Source organism: Cynoglossus semilaevis, chromosome 11 (genome assembly GCF_000523025.1).
Source record: "Cynoglossus semilaevis isolate Cse_v1.0 chromosome 11, Cse_v1.0, whole genome shotgun sequence".
In the NCBI taxonomy this organism is placed as follows: Eukaryota; Metazoa; Chordata; class Actinopteri; order Pleuronectiformes; family Cynoglossidae; genus Cynoglossus; species Cynoglossus semilaevis.
The window spans coordinates 8,630,480-8,651,819 of record NC_024317.1 but is presented as its reverse complement, the minus strand read 5'-3'; the positions used below and the strand labels follow the sequence as shown (position 1 = coordinate 8,651,819).

The 21,340-nt window shown below is 38.2% G+C and overlaps 2 protein-coding genes across 15 annotated transcripts in view; both read left to right on the top strand.

Annotated features, from left to right (window-relative positions):
- LOC103386223 (inner centromere protein-like) overlaps window positions 1-13,066 on the top strand; it is a 20,819-nt gene extending 7,753 nt beyond the window's left edge. Inside the window, exons 4-11 of the mRNA XM_008320398.3 lie at window positions 1-1,319; window positions 9,761-9,873; window positions 10,851-10,947; window positions 11,039-11,186; window positions 11,265-11,401; window positions 11,504-11,724; window positions 11,838-11,925; window positions 12,277-13,066. Coding sequence (XP_008318620.2) covers window positions 1-1,319; window positions 9,761-9,873; window positions 10,851-10,947; window positions 11,039-11,186; window positions 11,265-11,401; window positions 11,504-11,724; window positions 11,838-11,913 — 2,111 coding nt within the window. The 3' untranslated portion in view covers window positions 11,914-11,925; window positions 12,277-13,066. The remainder of the gene's footprint in view (window positions 1,320-9,760; window positions 9,874-10,850; window positions 10,948-11,038; window positions 11,187-11,264; window positions 11,402-11,503; window positions 11,725-11,837; window positions 11,926-12,276) is intronic.
- A 1,525-nt stretch (window positions 13,067-14,591) lies between these two features.
- The window catches only part of cita (citron rho-interacting serine/threonine kinase a), a 31,076-nt gene continuing 24,327 nt past the window's right edge, over window positions 14,592-21,340 (top strand). For 7 of the 14 annotated variants that reach the window (XM_008320395.3, XM_017036776.2, XM_017036769.2 and 4 more), the window contains exons 1-8: window positions 14,593-14,742; window positions 14,950-15,078; window positions 15,525-15,666; window positions 15,908-16,083; window positions 17,187-17,288; window positions 20,213-20,355; window positions 20,719-20,812; window positions 20,902-21,108. In XM_008320395.3, coding sequence (XP_008318617.1) covers window positions 14,971-15,078; window positions 15,525-15,666; window positions 15,908-16,083; window positions 17,187-17,288; window positions 20,213-20,355; window positions 20,719-20,812; window positions 20,902-21,108 — 972 coding nt within the window. In that variant the 5' untranslated portion in view covers window positions 14,593-14,742; window positions 14,950-14,970. Of the gene's footprint in view, window positions 14,743-14,949; window positions 15,079-15,524; window positions 15,667-15,907; window positions 16,084-17,186; window positions 17,289-20,212; window positions 20,356-20,718; window positions 20,813-20,901; window positions 21,109-21,340 lie in introns of those variants that run through there. The other 7 variants (XM_017036770.2, XM_017036775.2, XM_017036767.2 and 4 more) reach the window with 2 other exon arrangements.

The window sequence follows — 21,340 nt, the reverse complement described above, 5'->3', positions numbered from 1 at the left end:
AGCATAGAGAAGAAGAGAATCGTAAAGAGGAGGAAAGGGAGAGAAAAAGGTTGGCAGAGGCGGAAATAGAGAGACAGCGTAAGGAAGAATGGGAAAAGGAAAGATTAAAGGAGGAGGAAAGAAGGAGGAGGCAAAGAGAAGAAGAGATGGAGCGGGAAAGACAAATGGAGATGAGGTTGCAGAGACAGAGGGAGGAAGAAGAGGAGAGGGCAAAGCAGGAGGAAGAGAGACTGAGACTAGAGCAGATGGAGAAAGAAAAACAAAGGATGGAGGAGGAGAAGAAAGAGAAGGAGAGACTGATGGCGGAAATGGAAAGAGAGAGGCTAAAGCAAGAGGAAGAGATGAAGCGAGTCAAAGAAATGGAGTTACTACAACAGAGACAGAAGGTGGCTGAGGACAGAGACAGAGTGAGGCAGGAAGAAGAGAGACTCAGACAAGAGATGGAAAAGGAGAGATTGAGATTAGAAGCTGAGGAACGAGAGAGGGAAATGCAGAGAATGAGAGAAAAGCATAGAGTGGAAGAGAGGGAGGAAGAAGAGAGAAAAAGAAGGGTGCTTGAGGAGAAAATACGGCAGGAAAAAGAGGCAGAGATGGAGAGAATGAGGCAGATAGAAAAACAAAGGGAGGAGGAGGAAAGGCTAAAACAGAAGGAGAGAGAAAGATTGGAGGAGCTGGAGAGGAAAATGCAAGGAGAAAAAGAAGAACAAGAAAGGCTGAGAATGGAAAAAGAGAGAAAAAGGCAGGAAACAGAAATTGAGGAGCCTGTTGATGGAGAACAACAGCGCACAACAAATGATTTAATCAACTTTGACTCTGAAGATGTGCCTCAGACGTTAGAAACTCCACTGTCTCCCTTTTCGCAGAGCCCGACTGAAGTCATATACGATGACTTCTCCGTCAGAAAGTCTCTGATTGAGGTAGATTTTGATGATTTTTCTGTCAAACCGAAGAGATGGGGATCACAGGCTAAATCAGAGACTTCTCCAGTCATTGAGAGCTGGGTCTCCAGTCCAGATAACAAAGAGGTGGACATGCTGGTACCTCTGGTTGTATCCCCTTGGGAAAACAAGGAACATGAGTATGTGACAAAACGGGATGATCCACAGCCTCATTTATTACTGGAGAGCCCTGAGGAAGAGGAAGAAGAGGAAGAAGAGGGAGAGGAGAAACCAAAGGAGATGTCAGAGGAGCTTGATTTTACCCCTGTGATAGTAAAGCAAGCAGAGAAAGAGGAAAATGTTGATGGGGATGAAGAGGTAATGGAGGTGGAAGAAGTACTGGAAGAAGAAGAAGAAGGAGCAGAAGAAGAAAATCCAGAGGTAAAAACAAACACACAAAGTCATGTTTTTTTTTTAATTGCAGTTTGAGAAAATCCTAATTGTAAACAACAGCAAAAGCCAAAAATGAGTTTTAATGAACATGAGGCAAAAGATCACGGCTAAGAAAACGGTGATTTCATCAGACAGTAACAGAACTACTTCAAATCTCGTTCGAATGCCACCGCTACTCTCACGGCAGCGTCCAAGCATTAGAACGTGCATGTGGGTGTAACACAGAGGTAAACAAGGGACCCTATGCAAAACTTTTCGCAGTGTTTCTGCATTAATTTGCATAAACCTAAGAATATCTAACTCTCAGTGACTATAGTTGTATAATGTTGGAGCAGTAGTTGGTTTGTCATCTGTAATGCAGTGAGTTACTTGCCCATACTAATACTTGCCACTCTAGATTGTGTCAGGAAAAGTATCATGTGTCAAAAAAAACAAAAAAACAAAAACCCAAAACAAATACAGACTATTGTTGAAGAGATTTCCCTTTGATAAAGAGAAGTGGGTGGGAGAGTGATACTTCTTATGGTCCCTACATTCACCAGGGTTTTTTTTAACCAGCAGAGGGGACGTATTAGAAGAGAAATACATTCACTAAATCATGCCAAATGTGTTTTCCAAGAGACTCTCAGATAGACTATTAGAAATAATAGTGTAATAAAGGTGTTTCCCCTTAAATATCCAACTGGGACATGTGGTGAGGTTCATACCTGGTGAGGTGTACAAATATATGAACCCCAAAATAGAAGCGTATATTTCAATTTATATTTATATTTCAATTGAATGAAACATTTACCGTAAAATTTAGAATGTAAGTGCACTGGATTATCAGTCGCAGGACTTTTTGAAAGGTCTCAAATAGTATATTATAATAGTATAGTCTTCCACTTTTAAAAGTGATGCCTCCAAATGAGACACAACCAATTTTTAAAAAAAAAATTCATATGTAATAACATTAATACGGATTTGTTTTTAATATTTGTCTAGATATGCAGTGTTATCACCTGACCTTAAGTTTGTACTGAAATCTGCATTATTTTGAATCAGGGTTTATTGCAACAGAATTGTTAGGGTTTCAGCCAATCAGAAGTCTGGGGTTGAGAAAGGTAAGAAACTCACTACAAATGCCAAAGAATCTAATTAGACAGAGATTTATAAAATGTTTGTGGTGAACAGCAGTACAGGAACTAGAGTGTACAAGTGTAAAAACCCTAAATACTTATACTTTGTGTAAGGAAAAAAATACATGTCTGCACTTATTGTTGGGTGGATCCACAAATAATTATCATTGCTGTACAGCTCAAAACAAGTCACATCAAATTACCAGGGAGTGTTATCTTCAGCCAATGTTCCTGTAAAAATGAAGCTGTGTCGTCAGCGTCAGCTTCATTACCAGTCAAAAGACCAAGAGCCAAGAAATAGAGCTGTCAAACCAATACATTTTTAAATTTTAATAGCTAAGAGGTAATCGCAAATAATCATGATTAATTGTCCTAGCAATGTATCCCGGTTAATCATGAATAATTAAGATTAATAATCAGCCATAAACGACCATTTGTTTTGTGTTTTGGTGGAACAGAACGACGAATAACAACAGGAAGATTTATGTTTGTTACTACCCCAAATGATGGAATTATTTATATGGAAAAATGTCAAGGAAAATATACTTACTTTTATGTTAAAGCATAATGCATTGGAAATTTTCCCCAAAAAACCTCAGCGAAATTATTAAATAGGCAAGCAATACCTCAAAGGTTCATTTGGAGAATATTCTAGACTGTATTAATAAAAGAACTAAAAACTAAATATCATTTGAAGGTACGCCCAGAGCAGATAAAAAATGCAAATAATTTGTGTTAATCATGGAATTAAAACTGGATTTACTTGTCAGTCGTGACAGTTGTTAAATTGAGACCTTTTGTCCTAAATGACAAAAATAGTCAAAAAAAAAAAAGTCAATCCTTAGCTTCTCAGAGTTGGTGAATCTCTGTCTGGATTTGAGTCCAGTTCAGTAATAGTCCTGTCCTGTCACTCAGTACATTAGCAAACATTATAAAACATTATTCTTATATATAAACCTACATTTGTTTATTAGAACATTGAACATTAGATCAAAACAAAAAAACTGTAGCAGAATCTAAACCTTTGGACAAACATCTGAGCCAGTGGTAAATATCTAACCCCCAGAATGATAGTGATACAACTGCTAGGCTAATCTTGGCATAGAGCTCTGCTCTGACAAACTTTTTGTGTTTTGCACAAAGTTACATAAAAAAAAGAATTGTCATCAAAAGAGGCGCTGCAGCAAAAACAATAATTTGAGGCAAACTGTGTAAATGTGGTTGTGGTTGAACATCCCACAGCCGTCGTGGACTTACCTGTTAGAACTGATCAGTTAGGCACCTGTTTCAACATGCAACATTTTTTTGAAGCACTCATGAAAGCATTGGATTCTCAAGCCCTAAAATGTGTGTGCATGTGACGCTTTTGTGTGAGAGAGTGTGTGTTATCATGTTTCTCTTTGCAGTGTGCACAGTAAAGTAAACAAATCATTACCCACATGACCAATGAGCTGCTGCAAAAGAGCCTTGTACAAAACCGCCTGTCTGCTGTACTGACATTCATATTGAGGCTTTGTTGGTCATGACCACGTCGGCACATTCTTATTTTAACCACCGAGTGGCGCTGCTGCTCTTACCGATCTCACTTCCTCGAGCTTCCGTCTTTATGTTTTTGTTGTTCAGAGCAGTTTTGGTGACAGATACAGATAATATGAATGTATAAAAGTGAGTCTACGCTGCCAGAAACAGTCCAGAGCTCGGACAGCATCGTGTGGGACTGAAAAGCCATTTGAAGGAACAGATTGAGGTTAATGTTTACTGGGCAAACAGGAGCTGTGCAGCTGACCGTGAACTATCACTCAGGCCACAGAGAGAAAGGCAGATGGATAAAGGGATGGATGTGTGAGTTAGGACCTTGGTGTTATCATGTCCTCATTTGGAACTGTCCGACAGGGAAGTGTGTCAGGATGACCGTACATGGTTCCTCTGTCATCTGTGCTCCGTCTACGTCGCCCTACTCTGTCTGTCCACACACATTTTTGAGTGAGAGCCCATCACCCTTCAAAACACACACATGCATGCACACACACACGTCTATAAAAGACTTTTCACTTTTTTTCATCTACTGAGTTCTCTGTTTTGCTCAAACTTCCCCTCACCTCTGAGGGGACCTGATTCATTTATTCACCTGACGTGAGCTACTAGAAGGCAGCAGAACACCTACTTAGGCCTCACTTTTCTGGCCACACCTTTCTTTCTTCCCTTGGGATTTTCCAGGTGTGAGCACAGAGCCATGCTTTGCTGTGATGTTATCTTCTGCGACATCCCCTCCTCTCCTGCTTCACCTGGATTTGAATGTTTGGAGTAACTAACAGTATTTTTTCTCTTAATGGAAAATGGAGTTGTGAATACAACAGATGTAAACTGGATTGACTTTGACAGAAGAAGCGTCAGCAAGAGACGAGGCAACACTTAAGGTATTTTTGCAAAAAAAAACTAATTAGTAGTTGACTTCCCGAACAACAGGAAATAACAGATTTCTCCACAAAGATTGTGTGACCAGCTCTTTGAATTTATGTTAAACACATGCATGTTTTCCAATTTTTTTTTTTTTTTTTTTTTGGCCTGGTCACAAACATTGACATTTTTATTTACAAAATACCCTTTTTAACAAAGCTGAAATATAGTTTTTTTGGTGGCCCTGTTTCCATGGTGACCCTTCTGCTTGGACGCCCAGTTGTAAGAGCAACAACTATGCAGTACTTTGGGGAGAAACTGTCTGCTGCCCAGCTGCAGATGACGGACTGGGTGGGCAGTGTGAGACACTCCATGCAAGGGGCTCTGGAGCTGGTGTGGGGCTCTGGGGAAGAGGATGACAAGGAAGAAGAAGAAGAAGACGGTGGAGACGGTGGAGGAGGAAGGTTTCATAGAGCAGTGTCACCACTTCGTAGCTTTGCCAGAAGAAGCAGGAGATCTCTGCACCGCTTCTCTATCAGAAGTCGACTCTGCCCTACTGTAACCCTAACTCTGCAAAGGAAGTCTACGGAGACCTGCTCTGTAAGAGCCAATGCATTAACCCCTGGATGTTGTGCATGATGTCATCTCATTAGGATCAGTCTGTTTATTAACAAATCTTCCATCAACTTCTAAAAGCTTCTCTTCACATGATTTTTTATCATATTAGAAGCCTACCAAAACTAGAGCTAAAAAAATATCTTGATCATTCAGCCCTAACCAGGGAATTGCACATAGCAGAGGATGGTTTCGATCCATCGACCTCTGGGTTATGGGCCCAGCACGCTTCCGCTGCGCCACTCTGCTTGTTGTGCTGAAGGAGCAGCTTTTTTCATTCTTACATATTAAGAAATGGTTATACATTTTTATCCATGTGTATTTTGAAGTCTCCAAAACCAGCTCCATTTTCAGAACTTGATATAAAAACTACTAGATGAAATTGCCAATGACCCTAGATGAACTGACAGACAAAATACTGACTGAGAAAATAGACCTGCTCCGGATTGTGGGCGTGCAGACAAAATGACAACCTTGGGAAAAGATGACACATATGTGAAGTATTTTGTTTTTGTCAGATGAGACAACAGTCTGGTTTTAAGGATGTTGGCCTCAGGTTAGGAAATCAAGGACGAAGGAGAGAAAAGTGATGCTAAATACATTTTGGAAATTTTCTGAGGATGGATAATAGTTATGACGTAGGATTTTAAAGGAACATTTTCTTCACCTTGATCTTACTTTTATTGCACTACCCCCCTCAAATGTTTTAAAATGTGGCCCTAGAGGAGTGATGGTCAAAGTGTCATTGGTGCTTTTGCCTCAGTGAATGAATGTAACTGTTTAAATCTCCGTTGGTAATGGAGACGGCTATTCTCTATGGAGTTTACTTGTTCTTCCTGTTTGTGTGTGGGTTTTTATATGGATACTCCCAATTTCTCCCATAGTCCAAAAACATACAACGACATACTGTAGGTGTGAATGTGAGTGTGTATTTTTAATCCACTTGACACTACATGTGGTCAGAAACTTAAAAATACTTTGGGTGATATCTTTAAACTCGATGAAAGGTTAAATAACAAAATAAATGCCAATGAGTAACGTTGTCGTGACACTCTCAAGATCAAATAATCCATATTTTTACAGCTAAATTAATTAATTCGTTACAAGCCACACATTTCCCTTGTATCCCGAGTTACTCATTTCCTGGTGTAAAGCCAACACACCCATGTGTCAACAAATGAACATGCAAATGTGTAGACGGAGAGCAGTAGCAGAGGCTGTGGAAGTCCAGTTCCAGGAAGCACAGTTAGTCTAAAAAAAAAAAAAAAAAAAAAAAGGTTTTAAACCACTTTTGTACATACCAGTAGGAAACGGATAACTATGTGGCATTTCATTACATCAAGTTGATTAAACACTGATAGTCATAGTCGGCTCCAGAGATTGGCTGCTGCTGAATCTCTATTTTCTCTGTTATCTGTTTTTAAAGAAGCTTTAAATCTAAAGTTTCTAGTCAAAGCTGTGGTTATAACCTAATTGCACGTGTTAATGCAAGTCTGTTGTTTACTCTGAAGTTATTCCTCTTCTAAATTAGACGTCCCCACTGTTCCCTTTTCTATCAGAGACTATTACTCACTCGTCAGTTGCCGACTTCTTGTGGCATCGCTTTACTTCCGCTGCACTTGGATCATAAACACATTCCAGGGACCGTGACAAAAATGTGATGCAGGCAAACTGTAATGAAGCCAACTCTGTCTTGACTTGTACATCCTCTGCTCTCACACGCACATTCTGTTCCAACTCCTACAAACACAGGTTTATTGCACTTTCCAGGTTTATACAGGCTTGTGTAAATATAAGTCGTGTGAACTTTTCAAACCTATAGTTAGGAGAGATGGGTCATTGTTGTTGTTGTTTTTCTTCCTGTTGTTGAAGGTACATCTTTGCCACATTATTATTATGTGTTTTTATTAAGTATCTCTTTATAGTTTTGCTTCATTTTCAACTTGTGAAATGCCAGACTGGACAAATAAACAGACATATAAACAGCTATTTAACAAGGCTATAATGGTTGAGAAGTAATGATGCTAACGTTGATGTTAAAGTAGAAAGAGTAAATTTTTTTTAATTTAATTTAGCAAACCTGAAGCACAGATATACTTGGTCCAATGCTGTATTTATAGAATCACACTTCATGTTGGTACAATTGCCAAACACAAATTATTTTTAAAAGGAACATAGCCCCCACTGGACCAGTGAGAAGAAACGGTGTGGGGGTTCAATGGTATGACTCAGAAATGATCCCAGCATAGGAAAAAATAGCTGTAGGTGAGTTTCTGACACAAAGACATTCTCTTAAAGTCATCACAGTCTCAGTATAAAGGGACTTTTCTAACAACATCTCCACTCATGATGTGGTGCCATCAGATAAGAGGAAGACGAGATAAGACGAAAGCGAGGATGTGCACTTCAATATTTTGTATCTAGGTAACAAGAATAAATGAAACAACAGAGGGGTGTGTCTCTCACGGAAGGTGCAGAAAGCTTAAAAGAAACATCTGTGTCATGAGCTATTTTGGACACTTGAATAGATTATACTCAGCAGCCTTTTGATGCTCAATGTAAGAATATTTTAGTAAAATAAATTAATTCTACAGTTCTGTCCTCATCAGCACAGTGGCCAGTTTCCTGCCCGTCACGTGGAGACAGCAGTTCAAACCCATGATGAGAAATGTATTTTCAGGGGCAGCGCGTGTCTTAATGGCTGGCCATCCTTTGCGAGACTGCTGGGTGTTGAGTAAGCACCAAATCAACCCCCCCCGCTCACTAAACGTATTTCTAAAGTGCAGCTCACTGCTCCTGCTCCAGCTAACAGCTAACAGCTGGGAGTGATTTCCCCTATGGAGTACACTCTGAATCGAATCGAGTGCAAATGGTTGTCTATTAGTGGCAGTAGAAAAGGGTGTATCATTGAGTACTGTAAATCTAGAACGTTTTTCTGATTAAATTAATTCCATTTGTTAATTTTACTTGGTTGTTTGTGCCCTTACTGTGTGACTGATTATACTTCTGTGCTGCACCAGGAATTAATTCTCTGAAAATGTGCATATTATTATATTTTGCTTAGAGCTCCCTCTGCTGGTTCGGTTGCTCCTCAGTCATACGGTACAAGTAGGGTTGTGAAAATGTCTTTTATGTCAAACATTAATCTCTAAATGTATCAGATATTTACACATAAGCTCATTCACAGCCCAAGGTCATAAGCATGAATGTTGCTGCACCAGCGTTTTTTATTGAATATTCTGATTGTGTGCAACAGGATCCACATTAGTTACTGGATGCGTTTATAGTATACTGCTTGCATGTATATGCATATTGACCAATGCTTTCAGTACATGGTTATGACAGCATGAATGTATTGGTTTTTGTGATCACATGAAACTGTGTATGGCAGTGTGTGTGTGTGAGTGCACACATGTTCATAGTGTTCAGTGAGAACAGCAGACACTCTGTGACCCGCTCATTAAAAAATGCATGCTTGGCTGGTTCTGACTCAAGTCCCTTTTCCCTCAGCTGTTAGTGAAACACAGTTCAGTTTCTCTCTGCCGTCAACTCCACAGTGTAACGCTCTCAGACGGAGATCGGCAGAACAGAGAGACGGAATCTAATGTTTGGAAATAGGTTTTGCACAGAGATAACAAATAAAAAAAAATAAGCTGATGGCAAACACTGCAGTAACTGCTATTCAAAACTGTTACTATAATTCAAAGTCAAAACATTCGAGAGGTTGCCTCATTTTATGAGACATAGAAAACCAGGCACACTGTCACTAGAATCTTTTAGTTCAAGGTCTTGGTAGTACAAGGTGTGTCATGGATTTGACATTTCTTAGGTTGGTCAAAATCCCTTCTAGAGCAGATGGTCAAATCAGTATGAAGGTCAGTTTTGTTTTTTGCCTTAAGGTTTTTTTTTAAATCATGAAGAATGGTGTGCACTGCAGGTTACACATCAGTAGTTCCTGTGCTGCCTGACAATCCTACCTCTCAAGTAAAGTAATTTGCTTCCTGTTCCCAGTTCTTTGTTATTGTACCTGTTAAGCAAATGTGCCTTGAAGACCTAGAGTTACATTTATTTTTAAAAATATTTCCCTGTGTTCATGCACAAAAAAACACATGTATACAACATCCCAAGGCATGTATTTTCTTTGTGTATACTGAACCTATCTGATTACTACAAACAGTAGTAAGTGACGGTGGAAGACATACAGTAAAGTCAATGGTGTTCTGTCAGGGTCATTTTATGTTTTTGTAAAATAAATCTTCCTGATTTCTATTAAACAATAGTTATCTCACATTCTCCCAGACACAGGACAACACTGAGAGTACAAATGGAGGAGACAGAGACACTGGGCCTTTAGTAGACATTGAGCCAGAGGAGGAGAGTCAGCCTTGGGAAAGGACGTCTGGACCTGACAGGTACAGCCCTACTACACCACAAAGATACAGATCTGTACAACATCACTCACTCTGTCATCTTGAACAGCTACAGCGTTGACTTTATTTCAGTCTACTGTAGCCTAATATGGACAGACCGGATTAAACAGGTCTAAGTGTCACACTGTCATTGTCTCACGATGAAGGTGTGGATCCACAGTCAAGTACTTTATTCTGTATTACAGTATGAGGAAGTAGCCTGCCTTTGGAAATGTAATGGTGTATTTAATTTTTTCTAATATTGTTTATATTTGAAATCTCTGTCTCTTTAAAATTACCTACAGTCAGTACGTGGACGTCCTGATTATTCCCATTAGCCAGACTTCCTTTTTGCCATGCACTACAATGGACCAATTTTTAGAACTGAACTCCATGTGCCCCCGTGTGGCCAAAGGAGCAAATACTCAGACAACACATAACGTATGGAATAGCGTTTGTACCAGACATTTGAAAATCGGTGTAGGTGGTTTATATAAACTTTGAATATGCAATTTTTTTTGTTTTCACACATCTTCATCAAAATATAGGTATATAATAAAAAAATGAGTAATGTGCATTTAACATCTATTTGTTTTTTTGTTTTTTAAAAAAGATTGAATAAGTTCAAAAAATAAAAATTCAGACTTTTTTTGTTTTATTAGTTAAAGTTAAATTAATTCAGATGCTGATAACTTTTACAAACTCTAAAAATGTCTTTCCAATGTGTGTTTCAGGCATTGTTAGTTAAATATATCTAATAAATAGATTTAATTGGTTAATGAAAACATTTTTTCCCTCTCTTTTTTCTTGTCAAATGGAGATGAAGATTTTTAGACGTTAGGTGAATATAGTTATTGTAGACACCCAGATTATAGTTATTTCATGTTGGTGGAAGTAAATGGTGCCAGAAACTACATTAGCAACTACTCTTTCTTTATTTTCTCACTATATTACTTTAAAACAACATGCTTTTACTTCAGCCCAACGTTCATCTCTGACACATTTCCTGAAAACTACTCTCAAGATGTGGATACCACGGATTTGGACAAAGAGCCAGACATTTTATCATTTCCTGAGGTTTGTTTTACCTAAAAAAAATTATGAAAATCTTTATTGCTCGTGTTTGTTATTGTATGTTATTTACAAATGTGTGTGTGTGTCTATATAGAGCACCACTTCACTCCTGGACACCAGTGCACAGAAATCCAAGGCTACTGTGAGTAAAAGACGAAGTCGATCTCGTCCATCACGCTCTCTCCGCGTGGCTGGGTTTCCTCAGAGTGACGTTATGGACTGGAGGACGTGTGACTCTACAGGTTATTACAAAAACTGTAACCTGATCTCAGTTTTATTAGAACCAGAGCTTTGACCTGAATTATATTATTCCTGTTTAGATCAAACTGATTCATCGTCCAAACGGAAGGAGCTAGATTCTGATGATGAACAACCGAAAACAAAAATAGTCTGTGCACCTCCTTCCACCTCTCACAGAGTCCCAGTTTTCCCTGGTCTGAGCCCCACTGCCCTGATTGTAAGCCTACATTTGTTTATTTGTATGTCTTTGTTCATTAAAGGATTTTAAAATATCTGTACAATTTTATTGTTTAACATGTTATTGTTTCACTTTTCCAAGGCTCAACTAAAACGGAGAACAGGAGGAGGGGCAACAACTGGAGGAGGAGGAGGGGCATTGGAAAGTGAAGGAAGCAAGGACAGAGAAGAACTGAGAAGCCCCCAAGAAGAAATGGCACCGTTGACCTCGCAGCTCTCCCGCTCACCCCGCTCACCTCGCTCTGGTGCATTTCTCGCAGGGGCTGCACGGGTGCTGCCACCTATAGGCGGCAATGATGGAGGGTAGGAACAGAATGTAGCAGCAAACAATCAGTAAAATCATAGCGCCAGAAATGTTGTAGAAGAGTAATGGTGTTTATATATCGTGACAATTCTCTGAATTGTGTGTCACTCAGGGCTGGCTCTTCTCCTGCTTGGCTGAAAGAACTCAAGTCTAAGAAGCGACTGAGTCAATATGACAATGAGGCTTAGTCAGAAAAGCAGGTGGGTAAATTGTGGGTAGTGAATTTATTCAAATATTATGAGTTATTAAATGCGTTATTCAAAGAATTATTTTTGCAGGAATCACTTAAAAAACAGACTTTATATAAGATTAATTATGGTAAAAAGGTGTTTTTTGTTTTGTATTGTCAGGGAAACCATTTATCTGACCATTGTGGTCTGTGCCAACTACCACGATTGCACACCCTTAAAAATCATAAAATAACCTCTGTCTTTCTCGTGAACACGTGAAAATGGTCCATTTTAGTCACTATGAGGGATTCATTTAAAATTACGTTAATCTTACTTACAATGAATGCATTTAATCTGCAGGTCTTTTCTTTTGTTTTTTAGGAGACACTGCCATTTTCTTCAGGAACAGTCTGGGTTTTCCAGGACAACTTACCATGTTTGGTGCATTTTGCACTAAGTGCCTTATTTTGGACCTAAACCAGTGAACCCAGAGGGAGAGTTGCTGAATTTGTAGGCCATGGAGAACTTTTGTCCTGTCGTGAAATGATGGTACCAAGGCTATAATGTGATCAGGCCAAGTTTTATGTTTTATTGACTGTACAGAAGCTCAACACAGAGTCTTGGCTGTGTGGCTCCATCCTGCAGAGACAGATACTGATGACAGCAGGCCTTCAACAGAGCCATCAGCAGGGTCAATACCACCACAAGACACAGAGCAGGATGTGAAAAATGCCTTAAAACGTGTTGTGTGAATTTAGTAAAAAAAAAAGAGAGAAATAATAAAATGTTTTTATTATATTTTACAAATTACTACCCATGCAAACCAACTAGCACTTTAAGAAGCATTAAATAAACATTTTCTTTACAGTGAATTTACTTTAAGTGGTGGGATAATCACGTGTATGACGGGGTCGAGGGTAATTTTCTTTTCTTTTGATACTGACGTGAATGTCTGTCTTCTCTTTTAATGCAAAGGTTTTATCAATTTCTGGTTTCATTGAATGGGAAGTTGATAATTCTATTTCAAGAAGACTTATAGTATTTGTTCTGTAAAAAAATATATATAATATGAATTGTAGAGGATATTTTAACGTTGATGACACACTGTCATCAATCATCATCAATCAGAGGAAATCAGGGGAACTTTATTAAAGTCTTTTCTTTGATCTTCACAACAATGTGTTTTTGTACCTTACCTTTGTCTTCTGTGAATTGTTTATTATACAATAACCAATTATCAATTGTCACCAATGACAATAGTTAATTAGTGAACAGTTGGGAGACCTCTGTAACCTGTGTTAAAGGAAAGGAAAAGGACAAAAATATAATGAGACCTCATGTTGTTAAAAAGAACAGAAATGCCTTTGACACTAGTATTTGACACTAGTATTTTGAAAAATGCTGTGTGGAATTGTCTTGCCTTGAAAACAAGAACTTGCATACACCATAAAAAAAGGTCAAAACTTAAAGGAGAATTTTTAAGATCAGAAGAAAGAGAAACATGATTAAGAAAAACTGTCTGGTGGAACGCTGAGTGAGACACATTTTCTTGGGTAGCACTTAGACTGTGTGTAAGTGTTCATCGTAGAAAGATCATGGCCAGGATGGGCAGGGTGGGTAGTGTTTGTTAATGTGCCAGGGACAGAGTGGGTAAAAAGCAACGTAATGAAAAAATGGGTGCGACATATTTGCTGCATCAACATGCTTTTTGCTGCTGTGGTCAGAAACAAACCATAAATATAGCCAGTGGCCTCTATCACCCAGCTCGCTAGTCCACACACCCACTAAATTTTGCACTGAGAAAAACAGAGACAAAAGTGAACAGGAGAAGAATGGATGTCATAGTTGTCAGTGAAGAAAAAAAAAACCCTTAATGTTTTAGTTTTGTCAATGTATGTATAACTGAAACCCATAACTAATATACAAATCTTTGATCTAACTTTGATTAGGTTGCAGGTATTTCTAAAAAAAAAAAAGATGAGACCAAACCAGTATTTCTCAAATTTCTTGTCTGAAAGTTGATGTTAAGTTTTAAGAAGTTTGGTAGTTAAAAGTGGAACTTTTAGCTGGGTGTTAAAACGAGTAGGAGACCTCAGTAAATTGGCTCAATCGTCATGGAGTCCCAACATTTGGTGATTCAATATTACTGCACCTGCTGCATCCTGTTTTTATGCTGTGTTCCTTGTACAAAAAGACAGCATGCCTTTTTATGTGATATATTTTTAACATCTTCAGGTGGGCGAGTTCTGAGCTTCCAGAATTCACAGCAGATCAGCTTCTGTTAAAAAAAAGAAAGTGTTAATTAATCTTAATAGAACACTTGGACCAATAATCCCAGTACCTGCAGCAAGAACTCCTTCTGGCCTCTGGCGCTGTAAAGTTAATTTAGGAGCCAGAGCTTTATGACCAGCTTCAATGTTAAGTGTATATTTTTTATACTAAACAAAAAACAACAACAACAATAACAACCAATTACATTCTAACCTCATTTAACCTTTAAGCCATTTTATTAATTGTATTTTTTCCTTCTCTTGATATCATTCTTTATTGTCCAGTCTACTTTGCCCGTTTTAAATCGGCTTTAATGTATTTCATAATAATAAATAAAATAAAATAAAGTCATTGGATACAAATATAAATCCCGCCCCTGAAACGTCACAACGTCCAATCATATTCATAGTCTATTCAGCGGCACCACGAGGTGGGCGGGCAACGCGCAAAATTTGAAAGTTCACCGGAACCAACGTTGACGGAAGGAAAAATACTGCGACACTGTGCAACTGCACATTTTGATATGTTGAACATTTAGAAGAATATAGCTACCTTTTTTTTACTACATTGCTTAAGGTGAGTCTTTTCACGTTGCTGCATTGAGCAACATAAACTTGATTCTTTTGTTTTTGTGTTTTTTAGCGACGTTAACAGTTATACCAACGTCAGTTTGTCATGAGAAAAGGAAGCGTTGTTGCTGAACGTCATATCACTTTTACTCTTTTTTAGCTCACTGCAGACCACCACTAACGCTTTGTAAATGTCTGTGTCAATGTGTTTTAGGTAAATGTTTGTTAGGAAACAATGTTGAAGTTTAAATACGTGAGTCAGGGAACCCTGAAAACGCTGCCACCGTGTTCGGCGGCTGAACCCATTGCCAGCCGCAGCTCCAGACTTAACCAACTGTTTCAGGTAAACTGTGTCCGCTTATTGTCAATGCACATATTTTTAAACACATGTAGTCTCTCTCCAGTCTATACGAATGATGTTCAAAGTTGATCCTCAATCACCTACAGTATTTAAGATAAGAAATTAGTTGTTGTTTTTCCCCGCATGATATTAATGTTATTTACTTACTCTATGGCGACGTATTTATCTTATGTTTCACAGCTCACCCTGAGGAGCTATGTGTCTGATAACGAGGATAATTGAATGGTTTTTGAAAGGAAAGACAAAACTGACTCGGTCTATACTTCATAATCTTTGTACTACTGTAATTTAAGATGAGAGTCACAGTGTGCAGACAAAGGAGATAACTGTGACAGTGTGTTCTGGTGTGAAACTGATTTACAGGAGATAAAAAAAAGTTTAATAGCTCACTTCCACTTCCTGTGTTTTTGTGCTGCGTCTGCCTTCAGGGTCGAGCCAGCCTGCGTGGGCAGCACGGAGGATGCACTTTGGGCAGAGAGGAGTTCCTGGAGTCTCTGCTGATGCTCTATGAAGAGTGCGCCTCCCCAGAGCTGATGAAGATAAATCATGTTGCTAACTTTGTAAACAAATGTAAATATCAATTTTATAATATTATGAACTGTGTTGTTGTTTGTTTATGTCCTCAACCTTACTTTTTCCAACCCTACTGTTGTAAACTAGTCCACTCTTGTCCTAAAATGACCATCAGTCAGATATACTTGCTGTGTCTTACATTTATGGTGTTTTTGAAAAGCCCATACTATGTAAATTGTTTAAGATACTTGCGTTTGCCTTGAAACCTCAAACTGTTGTCTTTCTGCTTGTTCCACAGTCACTGAGGTGGTAACAGAGCTGCGAGCCCTTCAGCCTGGGGTGAACGACTTTGAACTGTGTGCCGTTGTTGGACGTGGGCATTTTGCTGAAGTTCGAGTGGTCCGAGAAAAAACCACTGGGGATGTGTGTGCCCTGAAGGTCATGGACAAGGCAGTTTTACGAAATCAAGCAAATGTAAGACCTACATTTGATTCCGCCGTTCTCCTGAGGCATACAAGTCTAATATTTAATATTATTTTATTTGTGTGCACATATTTCAGTGCTAAACAGTATTTTCCTTTTGAGTTGGACTCCAATTGTAAAAGAAACCTCAACATAAAAGTGCAGTAGGATAAAGACTGGTCTCATCTACTTATAGCCAGTATATTCAGTCAAATGCATCAAAATTTGTCTTTAGTGGTTCATTTATCTGTAAAACTCTGGACTGAAAAGAGCAGTGGGCTGCACTTATCGAGTAACTGTAACTGAGCAAAGTGTCTTTGTTTATACAGTCTATTGTTTCTGATGGGTATTATTTATACAATATGCTGCAGCGGACCCAAATAACGAACACGATGAGTCACACACATTAGGTTTTTCATAACCTATCTTTTTTTTTTTTATTTAGTTAAATATTGTCATAAGTTTGCCTTCTTTCTTCTTTTTACTCAGTGTGAGTTGCTATTTTTTGGGTGGGTTACTGCTACACAAGAGATTAATGAATGATTGCAGGTATTGGTTAGAAAACCTAAAGTGAAAGAACATTTGAAAGGAATTTGATTTCAGTCCATATATCCAGCCACCCTAAAAGTGTTCAGAATTGAATAAAATTAAGATTTTTCTGAAAATGAAGATTATTATTTTTTACTTGTCTTGGAACTTTTTGACCCTGCGTCACTTTCTTATTGACTTTGGCCTACAGAAGTACAATCTAAAAAAATCCCACTGGGGGATGCTATATTGTTCAATACAGTACAACAACAGAAAATATATGTACATAATTATTCCACAGCTGCTCTATTTGGAATGGGACTAAAAATAAGGTCTTTGTCAGAACGTGGGTAAGGAACGGGAAATAAGCATTGTAATTAGTAAAGGCAAGATATGCAATATGTGACTGTAAAAATAAACTGTATGTCCAGTCTTGTACCCATGGATATGATTGAATATAAATCTAAAGATGTAGTTTTCACTGGAATGTGATTATTTAAAACTTTATATCTCTGTGACACAGTTTATCTCTGATTCTATTTGTGGCAGTGATTTAAAGCGTCCTAATTGCTTTGCTCCTTGTCCAGGTGGTTTTTCATGAAGAAGAACGAAGAATTCTAGCTCTGAGCACGAGTCCTTGGATCCCACAGCTTCTGTATGCTTTCCAGGATAAAGAACATGTCTACCTGGTAAGACCGCAGAGTTGTTGTTTTTTTTGTTTTTTAATTTACGGATGCATTGGACATTAGTGCTAGTCTTAGCCACAGTATTTCTCTGTTAAATTACTGATATAGGTTATACAGTAGTACTAATGGACTATGATGCAGTGTAAATACTCCCTACACAAACTGGGACACTCAGGTCCAGGACTATCCTCCACTATGTTGTTTCAGTGAGCATCCCTTTTGGTTTTTCAGTGTATGTTTAGTAAATGTTCATTAAATGGTATAAACAGGATTCCATTTCCCTGAGGTTATACCCGTATAAATAATTATATGATACTTAGATGTAAAGTCTGCATTAAGTAAAGTTCAGACCATACATAAAATTCATAAAATAAAATAAAAATAAAATAAAATTCAGGTTGTATATGTATGTATACTATGTGTGTGTGTATACATATATATCTATTGTATATAGAAGGTATGTATATATATATATATATAAATACAGTTCTCATATACAGTGTTTATATACTGTATATATATGGAAATACATATATATGACAATATAGGAAATATTTAGTTTTTAATTTTAACTGTTGCATGTGAATACTACAGGCTGTAACAGTCAACACTGGGGAATTGACTGACGATCTCCTTGTTGTCCACACTGTCCGTAATGAAGACAGATGGTGTATAGATTTTCATCTGAGCTGAAATGGAAGCGGGAATGTGTGAGAATGCTGTCATTGTGCTAACATGGATGACTAAGTGATCCTAAAAGTTAGTTCAGACACAAAGGAAGAAAAATTGGGAAGAAATTTGTGAGTTCTTAATCTCTAATGTTATCAGCTGTGAGTGAATTTGATCTGACACATTTTAGAATTGACTGCATGAATGGGTAAAATCAGTTGTGAGTCACAGGCTTCTTCAGGCAGAGCTTGAGACACAGAGGAAATAAAGCTCCACAAAGTTAGAAGAATGACTGACTCATACTTAAACTCAGTTACATCGGCTCAGATGCTTCGCTATTCTGTATCTGCGTGTCTGTCATGCACAACAGATAACAGGAGTTTCATCTTATATAACTGGTGCAGTAAAGCTCTGCTTTAAGGTGCAAATTCTTTTTATTTATTTATTTATTTTTGGTTCACAGTTGTGCTTTTTATAATGTGACTTATAAAACAGTGGGATCAGTCAGAATAGTGCATGAGCTGCAGGAAGCAGAAAGTAATGAAAGAACTCACTTGTACCTTAAATAAATGCTTTGAAGTGGTGGGTTGCCAATCAAAGATGAGGAAAACCAAACTTTGTTTCCCACCAATCACCATCCAAGAGAAATTGTGATATTATTTCATCGTTACGCTGATACATCTACTGCCACAGAACCTCTGAGCTCCAGTGTTGGACTTTTTGCCATGTTGTGTCTGATAAGGTGTGAGAGTGACATAAGTCACCTCACAACAACCTGTGTTGTTTTGTTCTGACCAAACTGGCAGACATTACAAGACTGTAAATTCTGCATTGTTTCTTTGTTATATCTTTACTCTCTTTAATTTCTTCTAGTGTTAGTCCTGTATTTGTGTCTGCTTTTTAACCTCCTCCTTCTTCGTCTGTCTTTTCACTACCGCTTTGCTGGCACACCCTTACTGAGCACAGAGAAAAATACAAAGCATCCATCTTTATCCCTGTGTCAGAGAGGCACTAGTCTCCCTGTTGCTAGGTAACACTGGAGAATGCCTCCCGTTCATTCAGACTTGCCGACCATTCATGCACCAGAGGCTCTCGACTCTTATTTGACCGCATGACCGCCACCATATACCTCAAATCAGTCTGGGTTTCATCTCAGGAAGCTGAAAATAGATCTGAAGCTCAACGTGACCATCTCTGATCTGTTTTATTTCAGTTCCAACATTTAAAAAAATCAGATGTTGCAACACAACGTGTCTTTGTTTTGTGTTGTGTTGCCTGAAAACGTGTCTGCCTGAAGCCTGAAATCACAAAAAAACACAAATAACAGAGTTAATGCATTTATTCCTTCTGTTTTTTATATTGTACGGCGACAATTTGTTTTTACACTGCAGTATCACAGATAAATCTGCAACAGTGTCTGGTGTTACATAACTGAATCAGTAATGAAGAGAAGCACTCTATTACCTCCAGCTGTAAGGAGCTTTGATGAAAGCTCTCACACACACACACGATCCCTTACTTGTTGCTCTCTTTTTCTCATCTTCACTGCCTGTTTGTGGTCAGCCAGACTTGTTTCAACAGCACGATGTATCTCAATAATATGAATATTAAAAATAATGCCATACTTTACAAAAATGCCATAAATACCAACATTTTTAATTTCACTAACTAGCTTAACCATGTCCTTTACTTGACATAATTAGTTAATATTTTCAGGCTCTTCAGTGACCAACAAATTTGAGGTTTACATTTAAAATTGGCTAAATGCGGCTCAACATTCTGACATTCAACACATGTTTTTCTAATTCCCCTCATTATTAGCCTGCCTTTTTTAACAGCAGACTGACTAGACTGCAGACAGGCTAATTAACCAAATGTGCTCTAGTTTTATGTAGTCACATGTGCAGAATGAGTCCTGCTGTTGTCCTGCAGAAAAATCAATAGAGTTCTCTAAGTCAGTGTGTCCATTGTACATACATACAGTATATGCAAATACCTGAAGCCACAGATAACGATCCACTATTATCATCTCTAATACCTGCTTTAACAGTTTGTGTTGATAACAGTGTGGACAGACTTAGTCATCCAAAAATCAGACTTAACCACATCACACTTTTATTGTTTTTATCTCCATCTTATTAAAACCAAGGCACTGACAACATCATATATTTTTTAATACTGAAATATTTGGGATTAATTTTTAAAATTGTATTGTCATTTATTACATTATGTATGTGTCTTTAAAAACGTGTCTTCAGGCAATGGAGTATTTACCAGGGGGCGACCTAATGTCCCTGCTAAACCGCTATGAGGACCAGTTTGATGAAACGATGGCTCAGTTCTATCTAGCTGAACTGGTGGAGGCCATTCATGCTGTCCACCAGCTGGGCTACGTCCACAGGTACGTGACGTAGACCAGAGTAACAATTTATGTTATTCACATCATTGTAGATAAACACATACATGAATTCGATTAAATGTCCATTAATTAACTCTAAAGCATGGTTAAGTAAATAACACAAAATTCTCTTTGGAGAAAATATTTTAAGTTGTAAATTATATTTACCAGTCCATGATGTGTGCAAATATCTAAGTATATACAAAACAAACAAACAAACAAAAAACTGGGGAGCTCAGGCGGAATATAAATGACATGTCTGTCTTTCTAATTTAAGCTTGAGCACAAAGTGTGATGTTATTTAATGGGTAAACAGCTAAATAGAAAATGTAAAATTCAGTATCAGTAACAGCACTCTACTTGCAGAGATGTCAAACCAGAGAACGTTCTCATCGATCGGACTGGTCACATTAAGCTGGCAGACTTTGGATCAGCTGCCAGGCTGACTGCTAACAAAACGGCAAGTAGATTACTGACTTTGCTCTGGGTATAAGCCATGGTATTATTGATCAGCACTAGTGCGTTATCATCATATTATTGGGTTTCCAGGTATCAGTCGCCGCAGTGCCTGTTGGCACCCAGGACTTCCTTTCCCCTGAGGTCCTGACAGCCGTGAATGGTGGTTCTCACAGCACTTATGGGATTGAGTGTGACTGGTGGTCCCTTGGGGTCATTGCCTATGAAATGATCTATGGCAGGTCACCGTTTTCTGATGGTACTTCTACCAAGACCATTCACAACATTCTCAACTTTCAGGTATGAACTGTACTATGTATTGAATATAGGTTTGTTGTACATTTTAGGGTTGTGCCGATACTATTTTTTATAAACGATATAAGTATTTCCCTTTGTGTACTCACTGATACCAAGTAGAAAAGGTAACAAATCTTCCTTTGGTTGGGTTTGAATAGATAAATCGGAATGCAGTGTTATGTAGACAGCACAGCTGTGTGGGAAATGAGGCGACGTGTGTAGGTGTGAGCTCGAC